The 19,970-nt window shown below is 40.4% G+C and overlaps 1 protein-coding gene across 1 annotated transcript in view; it reads right to left on the bottom strand.

The window, feature by feature from the left end:
- AGPAT5 (1-acylglycerol-3-phosphate O-acyltransferase 5) overlaps positions 1-19,970 on the bottom strand; it is a 74,737-nt gene that overhangs the window by 38,906 nt on the left and 15,861 nt on the right. The window contains exons 2-3 of the mRNA XM_075556429.1: positions 11,922-11,991; positions 4,823-4,938 (exon numbers count right to left, since the gene is read on the bottom strand). Coding sequence (XP_075412544.1) covers positions 4,823-4,938; positions 11,922-11,991 — 186 coding nt within the window. The remainder of the gene's footprint in view (positions 1-4,822; positions 4,939-11,921; positions 11,992-19,970) is intronic.

Raw genomic sequence — 19,970 nt, 5'->3', positions numbered from 1 at the left:
AGATCTCATTGACAATGGCAACTCAAAAGACTGGGCGACAAGCCTTAGGTCGACAGTGAGATTACGATAACTATAGGGGAGTAATTTAAGAACTGACAGTGAGCATGGTTACACAATGTTAAGAATGTAATCAATGTAACTAGATTGTACACGTGAAAACCTTAATTTGTGGACGCTTTGCTACTACACAAACCTGTAAGAATTATTTTTATTAAAGAACTCGAGTAACTAACATTTTTACATAAATATACTTCACAATCTACATAAATTGACTGATCAAGTCAGATGTTGCCAGAATATTGTGCAGTGGAAAAGAAAATGGTAGAAAGTTAGAGTCTCGAAACCCTCAGGGGCAGCTCTACCCTGTCCCGTAGGATTGCTATGACTTGGCACTTGGTAAAAGAAAGGTAAGTGAAGAAAAAATAAAGATCTACAGTGTACAGGCAAAGAAGCTAGGTGGCCTTGGCTTCTACCCCTGGATCATATCCAATGAAATGACTCACCTGAGTGCAGATAAACTCTATACAACTGATGCCAATGTTTACGCAAACAGAGAACAAACTAATTAGAGTAAATTCATCTTTCAATAACTCTTTAAAAATAAAGAGCACATGTTTCCTCAAACATGACTTTCCTTTACACATTATTCTTTTTTCAATCATTTAATTTTCTTTTTAAAGCCTATCTTAATTCTAAAGCATATTAAAAGATGTTTCCCTCATTCCTAGATATATGTAAGCAGCAGAAAAGAAGACCAAGTAGCTTTCTTAAAGGAACTTGCAAATGACTGAGGAAGTCAGCTATCTAGATCTGTTTAATAAAGCCAGTAAGTGCTATAATTAAGATAAGTCAAAATCAAAAGTAAGATTGGGGAAAAGTAACCACCAGGCTCGGTATTTCCTGGTGGCACCCAAATTGGACCTAGAAGAAAAGGTAGAAAGAATATTTACATTATATCAAAAGGAGGGGTTTAATGGTGAACCTTGGCAAAAACTGTTACCTATGGTATAGAAGTCTAAATCAACTAGCAAGACCGATTTTTGGGTGGAGTTGTGCTATTTGAAGAATTCAATTGATTTCGGAGAAACACACTCAACTAGCAGCCTGGGAGATGGAGACAAATTTAGACAGTAAATCACTATTTTAATTGGTATCTAAGATAACATTGTATGAAATGCTTATCTAATCCAACAGTCACTTCCCTGTGCAAAAGTGACTAATGACCAGCGGTAAGTAATATAAGTAGATAGCTTGCCCCAAGAGATGGCATTAGCACAAGGTGAGGTTCGGGCCATTGCTAATACTTCTAAGTCTTGTTGTTGGGTGCCATTGAGTCAGTTCTGACCCATAGCGATTCTATGCACAAGAGAACCAAATATTGCACAGTCCTGCACCAACCTCGCAATTGCTCCTATGCCTGAACCCACAGATGAAGCCCCTCTGTGAATCTATCTCATTGAGGGGCTCCCACTTTCCCCATCCCTCCACTTTACCAAATATGATGTCCTTCTTCAGGAACTGGTCTCTCCTGACAATATATCCAAAGGAGTGCAACAGTTACATAATCTCCTGTCAACTTGTAAAGGGGTGGAGACTTGCTGTCAATCAGGTCACAGCTTGATGACCTCATTTGGGAGGTGCAAAGAGCAATAAATAATTCACTGGAGGCCAGATACAGGCTCTCTTCCTGCGAGACATTCCGGTTGACAAGACACATGGAGCAATGCTAGATCCCTGGAGCTGGAGGAGCCACGTGAATGGAGACCCACGCCAGCGCTGAGATGCTTCCACCACCAATGGATCCACAAGACTTTCCACTCAGTGGCCTGTGATCTTCCTGCATTCAGCATCCTTGAAGGGCTGTGTGCGTCTGCAGAGGAATTTACGGAATAGTACCGACAGAAGGGGTAATATCGGACTTAAAGACTTTGATATGGACTGGGTTGGGATGTTTCCTTAATATACAACTACTCTTTTATATAAAGCTCTTTCTTACACACATGAGTCTCCCTAGGATTTGTTTCTCTAGTCAACCCACACTAACTCAAGTATGTAAGGTGAAGTCTTGCCAACCTTGCCTTTAATGAGCACTCTGGCCTTACTTCTCAGTTTGTCCTTTTTGCAGTTCATGGTACTATTAATATTCTTCTCCGGCACAATTCAAATGCATCTATTCTTCTATGGTCTTCCTTATTCAATGTCCAACTTTCACATGCATATGATGGAGTGGAGAATGCCATAGTTTGGGGCAGGCACACCTTAATCCTCAAAGAAACTTCCGTGCTCTTCAATACTCTACAGAGGTCTTGTGCAGCAGATTTACTTAATGTGATACAGCTTGTGATCCCTCTACTGCTGCTTCCATGAACACTGATTGTGGATTCAAGTAACACAAAATTCTTGACAACTTCAACCTTTTCCATTTATCATGATGTTACTTATTGGTCCAGATGTGAAGATTTTAGTCCTTGTTTCACTGAGTTGTAACCCACACTGAAGGCTACAATCTTTGATCTTCCTCAGCAAGTGCTTCAAGTCCTCCCTTTCAGCAAGCAAGGTTGTGTTATCTGCTTATAGCAGATGCTGCACTCTTCTTAACACTAGCTTCTGTGATGATTTGCTCAGCATATAGATTGAACAAGCATGGTGAGAGGATAGATACACTGACACACACCTCTCCTGATTTTAAACCTTGCAGTAGTCTCTTCTCCTGGTATTCAAAAAAGTATTTGCTATGAACAAATTGTTGGTTTTGCAAAATTCTATTATGTGATCTCCAGCATACTTTCTTTCAAGTCCACATTTTCCAACTACTCTCCCTTCCTCTTTGTTTCCAACTTTTGCATTCCAATCACCAATAATTACCAATGCATCTTGACAGCATGTTTGATCAATTCCAACTAAAGTTGCTGGTAGAATTTTAAAATTTTTCTCATCACTAGCTTTTGTGGTTGGTGCAAAAACTTGAATAATAGTTATATTGACTAGATTTCCTTGAAGGTAGATAGATATAATCCAATCACAGACAGCACTGTAGTTCATGATGGACTTAGCAAGTTCCCTTCTGACAATGAATTCCACGCCATTCCTCTTGATTGTGTTAATCCCGGCATTGTGTATCATATGATTTCTGACTCAAAATGCCCAATACTTCTCCATTTCAGTTCAGTAATGCCTAGGATTAGTGTGTTGTATTTCATTTTGACCACTTCCAATTTTCCCTAAATTCATACTTTGTATATTGCCTTAAGTCATTACCTTTGTATATTACCTTAAGTCATGCACCATCAGCAAATGAAAAGCCCAGAGGCTCCATTCCACCAGGCTTTACTGGACTCACATTATCATGGTTCCGTCCCATCCAAGATATCATCTCTTCTTCGGTCACATTTCCAGTGCCCTCGGACGTGAGGATCCCATCTGCCAGCAGTCTCTCTGACAATGTTCAGTTCCTTTTGCCTAGGCTTTCAGTAATTGAAAGCGCTTCCAAGCTCTGCATAAGGCTCTCTGTGACTTCTCCCTCCAAAGCAAGGAGCTGAGGCCTTCTTTGTTGTTGTGTTTTCAGTCTGGAAGCTACACTAAGATGTGTTCACTGTGGGGGACCCTGCTGGCATTTGAAAGTCCAGTGACAGAGCTTCCAGCACCATAGCAATGCACAAGCCACCACAGCAGGGCAAGCTGACAACTGACAGACTTATTGCTACACTCAAATTAATACCTCTGATAAAGTGAAAAATGAAACAAAGCAAATCATATGGTTCCATATATGTAAAACATGGTTCCATGTGTTTCCCCAAGCTGACTGCCCATTCCATGAAAAAGAAGGTCTTTGGACTAGATCTGTATTATTCGCTGGATTTATACTAGTTGTAATCACCATTATAATTAAGAGTTATTAAATGTTATGAAAAGTTTACTTCTCATATGATTTCTCAGGAAGCTAATGTGGTACCCAGGAAGTCAGTAAGTATATAGACAAGGCATACTGTACAGATGGGCTTAAGCTCCAACTTTAAGGTTTTCTGACTAACCAAAGGTCAACTAGACCTTTCACTGTGGCCCACTGCAATTACCCACATGGGATGGTCACTAACGCATGGGTGCTATAACACAGCAGAGAGCAGAAATTAGATGGTGCCCAGTTATTAAAAAGGATAGTGGTCTGGGGTCTTTAAAGCATGCACTAAAACAATCAGCCACCTAAAGGACACAGCCAGCAGTCTGTGCAGGAGAAAGTATGTTAACCTCAGTGTGATGAAATAAAATCCGTGATACTGCCATTACTTGGAACTGGGAAAGCTAGACCCTATCGGAAAAGGAAAATGCAAGTATTTTCTACTAAACTGAGGAATTAAAAAGTAATTAAAACTGCCCTGTTAAAGGTAGAACATTGGCAAGACTGGAAATGCAAGGTGGTCTCACAGTGCTCCCTCCACATGGGCCACTGTATAATTTTGAAATAAATCTGGGACAATAACATATTGTGCTCCCAATATTTTGTTAAACACTTGACATATATAGCTATTTTTTGATATCCTACTGAACACTACTTTTATTTAGTTTTTTCACGGCATGATCATCAAATTCTAAGACTTTAAATTCCCTATTTGTTTCACTTTTGTACATCTACATCTTTGCAATTTGAGTCATCAAACATGTATATAAAAACACATTAAAAATATCAAATAAATTTACTTCAATTCAGATTAAACACCAAACCAAAAAGTATACACTTTTGTAAAAAAAAAAAAAAAGATGTTAAGTGGTTCAATATATTAACTTTTTATAAATTACAATATGTGAAGAACATGGAAAAACTTACCTTACAAAAATAACAGCCATACAATGGAAGCCATTTTAATCTATCTTTTAGCACATAGCGCACATGTCCCAGAGCGTCCTGCCTCGCAGCCAAGATGTCCGCGACAATCCAGTCAACTGCAAAGAAAACCAATTCACTAGTGTACAGACCACCTCCTATGAACTTCAGCATTCCCTGACAGGAAAAGAAAGATGCTTCATGGTGTTCTATTACGTATATACTTTTAAAATACTGTAATTAAACTATTAGAGACTGTGATAAAACTACTCCAGCCATTTAACAACTGTTTATTTGCATTTCTGAAGGAGTTATTTAAGGAAATTCACAAATTTCACGATAACCAAAGTAATCCAAAAGCAATAGGTACAAATAAAACAATCGTGTCTACTTCTTAAGTTCTGTAAAATATAAAGATATTTTTCATAAGAATAGGAAATTAAAAGCAAAAATTTGCAACATGCAACCACTCAATGTGAAGGGGCTTGAATGCAATGGAGACCCCAAATCCACCTACAAGATGATTGTAGTCCCTCCCAGAAGGACCACACAGACCGGACGATAGAGCCAGGGTGCCGTATGGCACGAATGGACCTCATCACTAGCCTTGAGTTCTTTAATATTCCCTCCCCATGCTAGTAAGGTTTTTATGTTTTACCTCATGATTCACATTAGATTTGCCTATGTTCATTTGTACATTTAGGATCACTAGGTACATGAAGGTCAGGATGGATGACCTCTCAGAGACAGTGACTGGAGTGGTGGTTTCCTGAGGGCACAGGAGGGAGGGTGTGTATGTGAAAGGGGAGCAGATAGCATTGATGATTGAATAACCCAATAGGAATGTGTAAGATATCAATAAAACTATTATTTTTTAAAAAGTAAAAAGTTGCTAAATGAAACTTTCAAGCATAACTAAATAATCTGTATATGCTAGTATATGATCAGCAAAAAACAAAGATTTTATCTTTATTGATTAGCTTTAGGGCACAACTAGGTTATAAGAGTAATCAAATAGAGATTAAGAAGCTTACAACTATACTAAGCAGCTATGTGTCCCTCATCAGATAATTAAAGAATACCCATATAATGACCACAACAAAAGTTCCTAGAAGAAATAAGTTGTTGGTTTGTTTTCAAAAAGGAGCTCCACCTGGAGGAACTGGCTTTTGCTACAACAAAGACAGAGGAACCAGAAAAATGTATGCTTGTTGCTATGTGCGGAGGAGTCCGTCTAATTCCTGTCAACACCGTGTGACACAGCAGAGTTGCCCCAAAGGGTTTTCTAGGTTATATTCTTTATGGGAGCAGTCAGGTCTTTCTCCCCCAGAGCTGTGAAACAGGTTTACACAGACACCCTTTTGGAGAATGGCCAAGCACCTCCCCATTGTGTCCCCCAGACTCATCAAAATGTGAGCATGTGATAGAAAAGAGAAGGGAAGGTTTCAATGGAGTAAGAGAGAATGGAAGGAACAGGGTGAACGGCCTTGAAAACGAGCGATGTGGACATGAAGAAAAAGACAGGCACCGCTGTCATCTCGGCTGCCCCACATGAAAAGGAAGTTGATGAAGACTGTGTCAGGTTGGGTTGGTTTAATCAGTTCAAAGTGAGGGCCAATTTACTTAAAATTGATGGCAAGTACTGAGTGTGCCTGAGTCAGATATTCCTAGCTCAGGAACTTGATGTATACAAATTTTATTACACATCCCAATAAATAGCGGTGCCTCCAACATTTCTCCTCTTTCGGTTTGAAATACTGTGCTACTGGGATATTGAATTTTTGTTATTTTAAATCATTTTTTAGGGGGCTCGTACAATTCTTACCACAATCTATACATACATCCATTGTTTCAAGCACATTTGTACATCTGTTGCCATCATCAATATTAATTTTTTAATTGTTTCACTGGTATACATATATCATACAATTTAATAGTCCAATCAAATAAGATTTATGTGATCATCACAATCAACTTGAGAACATTTTCTTCTCACTCTACATCCCAGCATCCTCCCTTGACAAGCCTCTATCCAGTTACTGTCTCTATAGATCTACCTATCCTACATTTTATATATAAAAAAGCATACAAATTACAATTATATAATCATACAAACAAAAATCCAATGACTAGATAAAACAAAAAACTTGGAGCAAAAATAAAGCATAAAATATTAAAAACTTAACTTTAAAATGGATCAAATGGGAGATCAAATGACAAAGTCTACATTTTAACCTAACTACATCTGCCATAATCACCTTCACAATGCTATTCACCCCGACTGTGCTCCGAGGAGAGGCTCCAGAGGCTTCATACAAGGGCGGCACCCTGCAAACGGACTGGGGCTTACACTGTTATTCCTATCTCTGCAAACCAGGTGTCCACAACTTAAGCTCCGATACTTCACCCTCCTTCTGACTTAGGTTTTATTATTTATAATCCTTGGATCACACAGGCTGGTGTGCTTCTTCCATGTGGACTTAGTTGACACCTCACTTAGATGGGCACCATCAGGTTTCTTCACCACACTTTGATATTGCACCCATATCTTTAATCTCTTCATGAGGGCAAGCAATAAGCAAGGCCATGTCTAAGAACTAACTATTCTTAGATTGGGGCTAGAATTAAGTGTGAGCCCCAAATCTAACCTTTGTAAAGGTCTCTGGTTCCCTTTAGAGAGATCATTATCAATGATCTTTTCTTTTTTAATCTTTATATTGGGGACTGATACAACTCATCACAATCCACACATCCATCCACTGTATCAGGTACATTTGTACATATGTTGTCATCACTATTCTCAAAACATTTTCTTTCTACTAGAGCCCTTGGTATCAGCTCATTTTTCCTCTCCCTCCCCGTTCCCCTTCCTCACAAATCCTGGATAATTTATAAATTATTTTTATTTTGCCATGTCTTACACTGTGAACTAAATTCTGTGAACTAAATGTATGTCCCTAAGCTAAAGTACATCTTGAGACCTATTTGGGGTGTGAAGCTAAATAGACATGGCATATTTTCCTGCAACAATTCTGTATTGTTATGCTGTATGCTTTTTTAAAAAGTCACTGGAAATACATTATAGACCTTAATATAACAAGGTATGCTTTAGTACAGCGGTTCTCAACCTGTGGGTCGCAACCCCTATGGGGGGGGGTTGAACGATCTTTTCACAGGGATCACCAGATTCATAACAGTAGCAAAATTACAGTTATGAAATAGCAATGAAAATAATTTTATGGTTGCGGGTCAACAGGACATGAGGAACTATATTAAAGGGTCGCAGCATTAGGAAAGTTGAGAACCACTGCTTTATTATGATATTGCATTTTCCCCCTTCCCTGAAACTTTAAATGAAACCTGTACAAAGCAGGGTTTTTGGCATGAAATAGGACACAAAATTTTAAGACAGAGTTGTGTGAACAAAAAAAAAGTAGCTTTAAATTACCAAGTAAGTCACTATGAAGGAAATCTGGGGAAGGTCAAAGTTATTATGAGCCGATTCTTACCTGGAGTCCATAGATCCTGTTTATTTGATATGTGAATTCTGAAGATCATGGTACATTCATGCCAGCATGTATGTCTCAGATGTACTTTAGCCTTGGCGATATACATGTAGTTCACAGAACTTATTCAGTGTGTACCTACTTTTATGTTCGGTAAGCTAGAACGATCTCCATTATATGGTTTTAAAACTATGATTAGGTAGAAATGAATTTACCAGTGAAGAATTCACCGGTAGAGACAGCCAATATACCTAGAAAAGAAAAAAATCTCACTGCCATCAAGTCGGCGCTGACTCATAGCGCCACTGTAGGACTGGGCAGAACTGCCCCTGGGTTTCCGAGACGCACACTCTTTAGGGGAGTAAGAAGCCCTGTCTTTCTCCTAACGAGTTTGGGACTGCTGACCTTCCTGTTGGAGCCCAATGCATAACCACCACGCTACCAGGACACCTCTGGAAAAACAATCAAAATGCAGGAAGAAACGAGACTCTATAGTTTATAGACTAGAGTTATAAGGAGATGTGAACCATGAATATTGCTCTGATTTTTATTTTTTTTGCTAAAGTCAAACATAACTCCAGCTAATAGTCTGAATCAGGTTAATAAAGTTGGGAACTACACTAACTTTTATTGAAGTGCTTTTAAAATCTCCAGGTGTGTGAACCAGAGGGCGAACGCTTGAGCCGACAGTGTTGCTGAAGTAGGCTATGCCCCGGGAGCCTGAACGCAGCACTGCAGCAGAAAAGATCACTATGTGTGTGATAACCATCTCAATAAATCCCTGAATAATTCAGTAGAAGAAACTGAACGCTAAAATCCAAACCAACTTTATTTAAGGGCTGTGCTATGTATAGAGGTGTTTGGAAATTTTTGGTGGAAGGGGAAAATAGCATTTTATTTCATCAACTTTGGGGGGTTAATAAAAATGAAACTTAGGAAGACAGTGATGACAGAGAGAATTTCCCCGTCTGTCACCTCACTTCCAACCAAGAGATTTTCTTCTCTAATCGTGATCACAAAGTAGAAAGTTGAAAAACTGTTTAAACATCAGGTTAGATATTAGTTGAAAATGGGCTGTTTATCCTGGAAGTTTTTTTTCAATAAAATCTATTAATTTCATTATTGTAAAGTGCATCTTATGAACACACTAAATCATAGGGTCCTGGAAGGGTTTGCCAGGGTATCCTTTGAATTAAATAAAACAAAATAAATTTGTTAAAAAAAAAAAGTTGGGAAATACACAAATATCGTCTATACTCCTGTATAAGCCTAGTTTTCCGGCACATTTTAAATGCAGTTTTTGTGGTAAGATTAGGTGCCTTGGCTGACATTCGGGTTGGATTATACATCAAAATCTCCATCAATCCCTTGTAGCTTCAACCTATGTCCTATTAGTCAATGCAATAGTTAATAAGCTGAGAAACATGCATTTTGAAATCTTGTACTTTCCATCCCTTATGGCATAAAAACAACTATTTCCCTCAAGCAGATTTTGATGCACAGTGACCCTGTTTTACAACCCAGAACGGCTTCCACAGAGTTCTGTTGGCTACCTTCCTTTAAAGCGCAGGTTGCTGTGCCGCCGCATGGGCCACGGCGCCGACACTTAGGCTAGGACACAACACACTCCAAACTCACTGTAGCAGGTCGGTTCCAGTTCCGACTCACAGGGACTCTACCACACAGGGTTTCTGAGACTCACCTTACGGGAGCAATAAAAGCTCTGTGCCACCCAGGGACCTTATTGAAGGCAGAATTTTCTAAAGTGATTATCTACTATGTTGAATAAAAAGCAACAAAAGCATGACGAGACAGTTGAAGGAGAAAGATAAAGAAAAGCCGCAGGCATTAGTGATTTTCCATTAAGAATAGGTTCATTGATTAGGTTGCTTTTAGCTTTAAGCTTCTAGATAATGTACTTTTTAAAGTAATAAAGAAGGAATTTTTTAAAGTATGCAACAAAAGCAGGCTTTATGTAAGATATGAAGTGGGTTGCATCAGATTATCCTAAGAACTTACCTTGACCACTGTCTATTTCCTGGTTTTGTAATCACAACACAGTTACGTGTCACTACTGGGGAAACTAAGAACCCTAGGTACTATTTCTGCAAATTCCTGAGTCTATATTTTTATTTATTTTTTCCACAATCCATACATATACATACATCAATTGTATAAAGCACATCTGTACATTCTTTGCCCTAATCATTTTCAAAGCATTTGCTCTCCACTTAAGCCCTTTGCATCAGGTCCTCTTTTTTCCCCTCCCTCCCCACTCCCCCCTCCCTCATGAGCCCTTGATAAGTTATAAATCATTATTTTGTCATATCTTGTCCTGTCTGACGTCTCCCTTCACCCCCTTTTCTGTTGTCTGTCCCCCAGGGAGGAGGTCACATGTAGATCCTTGTAATCGGTTCCCCCTTTCCAAACCACTCACCCTCTACCCTCCCAGTATCGCCCCTCACACCCCTGGTCCTGAAGGTATCATCCACCCTGGATTCCCTGTGCCTCCAGCTCCTATGTGCACCAGTGTACAACCTCTGCTCTATCCAGACTTGCAAGGTAGAATTCAGATCATGGTAGTGGGGTGGGGGTGGGGGTGAAGAAGCATTTAGGAACTGGAGGAAAGCTCCAGTGCTACGTCACACCCTGACTGACTCACCTCCTCCTCTAGACCCCTCTGTGAGGGGATCTCCAGTGGCCGACAAATGGGCTTTGGGTCTCCACTCTGCACTTCCCCCTTCATTCACTATGGTAAGATTTTTTTTTTTGATGATGCCTTATACCTGATCCCTTCAACACCTCATGATCGCACAGGCTGGTGTGCTTCTTCCATGTGGGCTTTGTTGCTTCTGAGCTAGATGGCAGCTTGTTCACCTTCAAGCCTTTAAGACCCCAGATACTATCTCTTTTGATAGCCGGGCACCATCAGCATTCTTCGCCACATTTGCTTATGTACCCATTTGTCCTCAGCGATCGTATCATGGAGGTGTGCAGTCAATGATATGATTTTTTTGTTCTTTGATGCCTGATAAACTGATCCCTTCGGAACCACGTGATCACACAGGCTGGTGTGCTTCTTCTATGTGGGCTTTGTTGCTTCTGAGCTAGAGGGCCGCTTGTGCACCTGAGTCTATATTTTTAAAAGCAACTGCCGACATTAGAAACTGTTACTGGACTTATGAAATTAGTACTCACATACTAAAATATAATGGTACAACTTGCCTGTAGAGAACCAACAGTAACAACATACACTTTAAGCCACCATTTCTACTTCCTGTGGCATAACTTACATTCCACCAATGCAGAAAGAAGAATGTACAGACTATTTAAAGAGCTATTTAAAGAAACAGGGGGGAAGGGGAACCCCCAACTATTTATACCCAAGAAAGCGAAGAGATTAAGTTCACAAAAATTCACTGCGTTAATATTTCTAACTTTCTATAAAAATTTTTAAATAATGTAAGTTAGAGATAATATCTACTTAAAAATTTAAGTTGTTATTAAAGAGTATATCATTAAAATCAGAAAGAATATTATTTTGAATGTCTCTGTGTTGCAGAATAACCTAGGTTGCATGCAAATAAAATACAAACCTGTGGATTGATGATTTGATAAATATATTACATTTTCTTTATTTTGTGGTAAATCCCCATATAGCAATATCTGAAAGACACAATAAAAGAAACATTTTTGATATTTTAAAACATGTAATACACAAAAGAGACTGTTCACAATTTAACAAAATAGACTGTTGTAGATATTCCACCCATGATTAATAAAATTTAAATTTATCATAGGAGTCTGAGACCAGAAATGGCACATATCCATAGAGTGGTTAAGTATAGAGCAGGATAATTGACCATAGAGTAAAAACAGAATGATCGATATCCTCCAAGGAAAAGTACAAGCCTTTATTGAGTGCTTATAATATATAAAATTGTGTTTATAAGATAAATTGTCCTCCAAAGAGGCAATAGCAGGTATGCACACAGTAACTGAGACATAACATAAAATTTATGGATTACCTTTTAGTGGAACTTTCAACTGAAGAGGAGAGGGCATTTTTACTAGGTATGATTTCAAAGGGTAAGATGAAGGGAAAAGCTTCCTTCAAAGTATGAACAGGAAAATGGATGTGGTAATGCCTAAGATCTGTTGGGTGCATGGCAGTGCCAGGGACAAAACACGGAGCGCCCTTTGGAGAGCACACAAGACCAGAAAAGTAGATGTGAACCAGAACAAAAGAGACTTTATTTCATGTTAAAGATGCAAAATAGATCCGGTATATAATACGTATTAGTAATCTTTATACTTCTATGAAAAAATAAATAAGGGTTCAGCATAAGGGTGACTTCTAGAGAAGGGGTGCACAGGGTGGGTGTACACAGTAGGCTTCACCCCTACCTATCCGTCTTTGTTCCTACTTCAGGTGGTGGGTATTATAGGCACTAATTTGTTATTTTTTAGAGCTTAAATATTCCATAATTTTTTCACTGGGAGCACATTTTTCAGGGGTTCAAAGTTAGTAATATTTCAGAGCATTTGTTTCTATAGCTAGTCATTATAGATTGTGATAGACTTAAAATTAGCTATAATGTTTAGCTATCTATCTTCTCCACATGGATTATCTTTGGGTCATGACACTCATTACTATCTTAACAAAAGAAAGAAAAGGGAACGGACATTAGCCTAATATCTTTGAAAATAAATGCAATTAAATGATATGAAGTCAGAGACTGAGATGGAAGTTTATATTATCTTCCTTAGAAAAACCACACATAGCAACGTGTTTCAGTATTTGTCCACTGATGCTGTTAGAAATTAAGTTTATCTGTCATCTCCTCCCCTCCCCTTCAAAATGAGTCTGATCTACTCAAGGTTAGACTGAAGTTATGGCTTATTGAGCAACCATTCTCTGAACAAAGATCCAGAATGATTTTATGGCTACTATGTTTGCCCTGGTGGCCAAGTAGGTTACACTTGTGCCTGTGAACTGCTAGGTCAGCAAGTGAAACAAATAAGACTTTCTATTACCATACAGGGTTGGCCTCAATTCTAATGCTATGAGTTAGAATTGATTTAATGAGTTGAATATTTAAAAATGTATATACTGGGTTTGAAATTATGCTGTACGTTTATAAAATAAGTAGACACACAAGCAAGCACTTCTTAAATAGGATCAGAACATTTAAAAGTTGTGGTTTAATTGATTCAGTCCAAACAGGATGGCTTTAAAAATGCTACAATCTTCTAAATTTCTTAAGACACAAACATGAACCTAAAAGCTTTGTAGAAAACTACTTTTGAAGACACTATTAGGCTCTTTAATTTTCCAGACTCCAAAATGGCTCGGAAAAAACTGGTATTTTCAATACATTATCTGATTAGCTCAATACAAAGCTGAATGTGCCAGGTATTTAAAAACTGACCTCCAGTAGTTTAAAGAGAAGATCACATAAGTAATCAATTTAATTGGGTAAAATGCAGCTGAACAAAATCACTTAAAAAGGAACGGAAGTGATATGGACAAGCAAAGTCATAGGTCTTAAATGAAGGAACTTCAAAAGTTTACGGAACCCTTACTCTAGTTGTTGTCTCTCTCGCCACCTATCCTGGGCTTCATATACTGAAAACATAGAAAAACACACCACAGAGTCAAGAAGGTTAATACAACATAGCTAAATCTTAATATCAAAAAAACAAAGAAGCACAGAAAATATTAAAAACCTACCAAGCCCAAAGTGTACCAGAAGGGCGATCAGGTGACAAGGGGGTATGGCGGGGAGGTGGAGCTGATATCTAGGAGTTCGAGAAGGAAGAAATGTTCTGCTTGATATGATTGAACTATGGAATCGTATGATGTTGAATTATCTCCTAATACCATGGTTTTGGCGGGGGCGGGGGGAAGCATGGAAAAATTAAAATATGAGATTTTCTTAAGAACTTTTAAAAGCTTCCTCAGATATAAAGATATGTAAAAGGATAAGTAAAGAAGAAACCTTTATTAAAAATACCAAAATGTAAAATTATTTCCCAATATATCCTCTATCTAGATCTATACCTAGATCTGAAGGCAGTGTTTCCAAGTTTCTAATCTTCCCCCAAAGCATCCAGCGCGCTGCTCTTTACAGCACTCCAAAACAGCACGCTTGGCATCCTGGAGGGGCTCATATCGGGTTTCTTTGGAATCCTTTGAGTATTATGAATATAAAGATGTCGAAAAGCCTATATACACTGGGTAGGATAAGGTTTCCCCATGAAAGTCTCATAGGTGAGCCCTTGCCACCCTATGAGAATGAGCAGGGGAATTGTCATGATAGAAAACAAGAATGCCTGATTCACTTTTCCTGGACTTATTCTCACCAATGCAGTTTTCAGTTTTCTTAAACTTCTTCATCATAAGCTCCTATGATCATTCTGTTTCCCTCAAGAAAATGATTAAGATTATTCTTTAGGAGTCCCCAGAACCAGATATCATAGCTTTCTTCACCCCAACCCTGCCCTAATTTGGATTATTTCCTTTGTAGATAGATTTTATTGTCTTTATTTTCCCCAAAACCATGTTATTGGGAGCTAAGACAGATATCATATCATTGCACAGTTCGATCACATCAAGCAGCGTTGTACAATTGCTACCACAGTCAGCTTCAGAACATTCTCTTCCTTCTTGCGCTCCTTGACATCAGCTCCCCTCTGGTCCCTTCTCTCCCACACTACCCCCCACCCTACTTGTTGTCTCTATATGCTCATCAATCTGGGTTTCATACAAAACAGAAAAACGTAACAAAAATTCAAGAGGGCTACCCACAATGACCAAATACAGCAGAGATAAACCACAATATGGAAATAAAACAAAAGCACAGACAGCTTTGAAAACCAATCAGTTCTACCATGTATCACAGGGGGAATCAAGTGACAAGATTTCAACTGTTCAAGACAAGCTTATCATTTTGATCTCCTATAGTCATCTCTCCAATGCACTGTTTGATAACCAGGTTATACCCAACCTTTCATTATGGATAGTGGGAAATCACAGGAGGCTTATTTCCTGTGTAGATCTCATATATATTTATATATAAATATATTTATATACATATAGGTACATATATATGCATAAAACATATTTACTCGAGTATAAACCAACCAGAATATCAGTCAAGGCACCTAATTTTACCACAAAATTTGCATTAATAAGATGCTGAAAACCTTAGCTTACACACAAGTAAATACGGTATCTTGGGCTTCCACTGTCATCCTGTCATAACCTCTGAACAAACCTCTGTGAGTTGAATTTTACTGTCCTAGCAGATCTCCTGTTCAGAAACCACTGTTTGATTGGACCTTTTATGTTTGGTTGGTTTTGAAGGCACTCTAAGGATAATAAGACAAGTGTTACTGAGAGAGCTTGTATGAAACCTTCGACTGAGCAGAGACAGGCTGAAGCATGGTTGCTTGGAATAATCCTGTGTGTGCTGCAGGAACTGGAGCCTACTAGCAATACTTCTGATTTACCCTCATATAAATATTCTAAGATGATCCTTCAAGATGTGTGGCATCTAACTAAAATAACAGCTATTTCCAGCTTAAAAGCAAAAAAAAGATGGTAAGCGGGAGGACTTCTAGCAAGATGGCAACAGAGTAACACATACCAGAGGGACTCCACAGAATTCAGCGCAGGAGAGTTGCTTAGAGGGAAATTCAACAATGCTGGAATGCAGGAAGAGCATCATAAAGATAAGTAGGCATAGACCTACCAGGTAGTGAGGGGCTGGGGGCTTTTGGCTTACCTCAGTGGAGGCAAGCTGGGGCTTGACCTTGGCCCCGCCACTGTCTCTGCCAGAACCGGGACCATTTGGAGCCTGTAGGGCAGCTTGGTCTCAACACAGCCACAGTTTGCCACTACCCGCCTCGGGGTAGGGACTAGACCCTTGCGTCTCCTCTATGTCCCCAAATCGGTCTTGGAAGTCTGTGAAGGGGCCTTTTCTCAACACAGCCACAGCTTGCCGCTGCCGCCTCAGAGCAGGGACTAAACCCTTGCAGTGCCACTGGTGGGGATCACGACTCAGCTACATTGTTGCTTTGTTTCCATCTCTTCACTATATCCCCCCTCCCCTATACCCTCCCCCCATAGGCTCACACGGCTTGCCTTTTAACTTTTTTTTCCCTCCTCTTTGCCTCTTTCTTGGTATCTCACACTCTACTGCTAACCTCCAGACCACTCCCCTTAGCCTAGGGCACTTACGCCTGTGCCAAACTCAGCTAGGTGAGCTCCACCCTGTGTAGCTAGCCAGACTGGGAAAAGCCTTGCTGACCCCACCAAGGGATACTCTGCTCGACTTCTTACTGGGCAATTCCTGCCTGTGTGCCTGGGGGCATAAGGCAGTTTGGCCTACACTCCTCAATGCTCCAAGCTGAAGCAGGAACCTCTGCCCAACCTCCACAACACCAAAGCAGGCAACCTTTCTGGGTCACTCCCCTGAGAGAGAAGCCACAGAAGGATAAATTGGTAGGTTAATTCCATAATGAAGTAAGCTATAGGCAGTTCAAAGAAGCACTCCTACAAGTCTCCCAGAGAGAGCCAATGTTCTTCGACTCCCTGGAAAATGGCAGCTGGCTCCTCTAAAACAACGCAATGCAAACAGCCATCAGCCCAACGACCTCAATGAAAAAATGGGAAAAACAAAAGGCAATGGCAGAAGATGTCCTGAACATAATGACATGCATAGAGGAAGCAAACATTGAGCTCTGCCACAGAAAGAAAATTTCAGAATGATACTTGGAGTCATAGAGGATATGAGGGAAACAATACAGAAAAAGGATGAAATGATAGAAGAGGTAAAAACCATAAATCAAAAAGAAATACAGGAGCTTAGTGAGGAGATAACAAAAACCAGTAGCAGACTCACAGACCTCAAGAAGCGACTGGACGAATCAGAGGACTCCATCAGTGACTTGGAGGACAGCCAAGCAGACTTTAACAAATGCAAACAAAAATCTAATTGTCTGGCCAAAAAAATAAACCCCCACACCATGTGGAGCTGGTCAAAGTTGGCTGATGCAACTCTCTCCAGACCTTGCACTCGGCCACGTGCATGCTCAAACGGGAACTAGGAAGTGCTCCCTCATCTGACTAGGAGCACGACGGGCGTGCGTCTACCAATCACCAGCAGTCTTCCTCATCTGGCGAGAGGCGGGGACGTGCTTGCATCCCCCAATCACCAGCAGCCTTCCTCAGACTTGCCAGTGCCTGCCAATCCCTAACCACCTTACTAGATACGGGCCCAGGGCCAGCCCAACTGCACATCTCCTGGCAATAAAAGGATTGTTCCAGTAGCCCTGAGGCGCGACTTCCCCAGCCAGGATGTTGCGGACTGTGGGACTTTACCCAGGTGCGGTTTTTTTCCTTAATAAAGCCTGTTTGCTTAAAATTCAGCTGATTCGGTTTCTGGCGCCTCTCGACTACCTTACACTAATAAGATCATCAGAGAAGCTGAAGAAAACGTAAGAGCTATGTCTGATACTATGAAATGGAACATTAGAATTACTGGCTTACCGGAGAAAGACACAACAAAGAAGTCATCTGCAACAATAGTAAGAAGAATCCTTGGAGGAAAGCTTCCCCAGCTTAGTGAATGAAAATCAGGCAACCATTCAGGGGGTTGAAAGAACCCCAGCAAGACTGGATCCCCAGAGGAACTCACCAAGGCACATAATAGTTCAATTATCCAACTTTGAGGAAACGGAGAAAATCATGAGAGCAGCTAGGGAAAAAACAAGCAATCACATATAAAGGTTGCCAAATAATAATATGCTCAGACCTATCAGAAGAAACTATGAAGAAGAGGCGAGAGTGGAGTAACATATTCCAAAAATAGAAAGAAAACAATTCAAACCCAAGAATACTCTATCCAGCCAAATTATCGATCAAGGTAGATGGAGAAGAGTGTTCCCAGACAAGGAAAAATTCAAAGAATACGTTAGAAGAAACCCAGCCCTCCAAAAGATCCTTGCTGACCGAGTATGGGCAGAAGAACAACACTTACCAAGCCTAAATAAGAGACCACCACATAGAACCTCACCCAGAGGGCAAAAAAGAGAAAACAGACCTCAAGATAATATTGACTTAAATAAAGAAAGACTTGAAAGGATGCTTACAAAAAGAAAGGCTAATGGGGCATAGGGAAAAAGCTACGGTATAAAAATATTCCTGGGGTGAGGACCAGGTAACATGGCAGGGAGCAGACCAAATACAGGGATACACATGGTAGACAACTAAAATGGAGGTGGGGAAAGGAAAAAGATAATAATAATAAAAAAGAAAAGGGTAGCGGGGGGCCACAGGGCACTAACGCACCCAAGGGGAGGGTATTGTTTGTGACTCCACAGGCAAAGAGGGACCAGACTTCAATCCAATGCTCCAAGATGTGAATGCAACATGCCGGCGTGGAGTAGGGAACCAGTGGAGAGGTCTGGGGGGGCTGGCCCCAACCCCAACTACTTAGTGGACACCTGCCCCTCCCCTCATAAGAATTTATTTCAAAAGACGGCAATGAATCTACAGCTCCGGAAGAGGGACATATCTGATCGGAGCACATGGCAGCAGATGAAGAGGGAGGAGGAAAGAGTGGAGTACATCCTCGCCCACCAGGCCAGGAGGTTGATATTCCCAATTAGAGCAGCCAGTCGACAGAGAGGACCACATGGCCAACCCCACTATAAGACATGACGTCCCTCACTGACCATAGGCCTACAGGGGACACCGGAGACACAGTGAGGGGCCCGACCAGACCCCGCCACACCGAGGCCAAACATTAAGGGGGTGCAAGAGAACAGCACGGGAATGTAGCGGCGAAGTCCCCAGGGAAAGCTGAAGGTGGACTTTGGGGCCAGGGCGTGATGCCCCAACAGACTGGATTGGAAAACACTCCTAAAGGCCAACAAACAATCCTTGAACTAACTACAAGCTTTTCTTTCTTGTTGTGTTTTGTTGTATATTGTTGCTTGGTTGTGCTCTGTCTTGTTTTTGTGCATGTTATTATCTCCGCAGGTCTGTGTAAGTAAGATAGGCTGGATGAACAATCAGGAGGAGAAAACAACAGACCGATAGTTCCGTGGGAACATGGGAGACAGAGAAGTGGGGGGGAAAGGTAGTGGTGTTAATAATAATAAACTCATGGACAAGGGAACAACAAGCAATCCAAATCGGTGGTGAGGAGGGTGTGGGAGGCCTTGTTGGGCATGATCAAGGGTAATGTAACCAAGAGGAATTGCTGAAACCCTGGTAGGGATGAACATGATAGTGGGACAGGAGGGAAGTCAAAAGAAATAGAGGAAAGAGCTGGGAGGCAGAGGGCATTTATAGAGGTCTAGATAAAGACATGTACATATGCAAACATATTTATACATGAAGATGGGGAAATAGATCTATGTGCATATATTTATAAGGTTAGTATTAAAGTAGCAGAGGGACATTTGACCTCCACTCAAGTACTCCCTCAATGCAAGAACACTTTCATCTATTAAATTGGCATTCTATGATGCTCAACTTCCTGAACAACTGCTGATGACAAAGTAGGTAAACAACTAAATGTGGTGAAGAAAGCTGATGGTGCCCGGCTATCAAAAGATATATCACTGGGGGT

Source organism: Tenrec ecaudatus, chromosome 8 (assembly GCF_050624435.1).
Source record: "Tenrec ecaudatus isolate mTenEca1 chromosome 8, mTenEca1.hap1, whole genome shotgun sequence".
Classification (NCBI taxonomy): Eukaryota; Metazoa; Chordata; class Mammalia; order Afrosoricida; family Tenrecidae; genus Tenrec; species Tenrec ecaudatus.
This window is presented reverse-complemented; position numbering and strand designations above follow the sequence as displayed.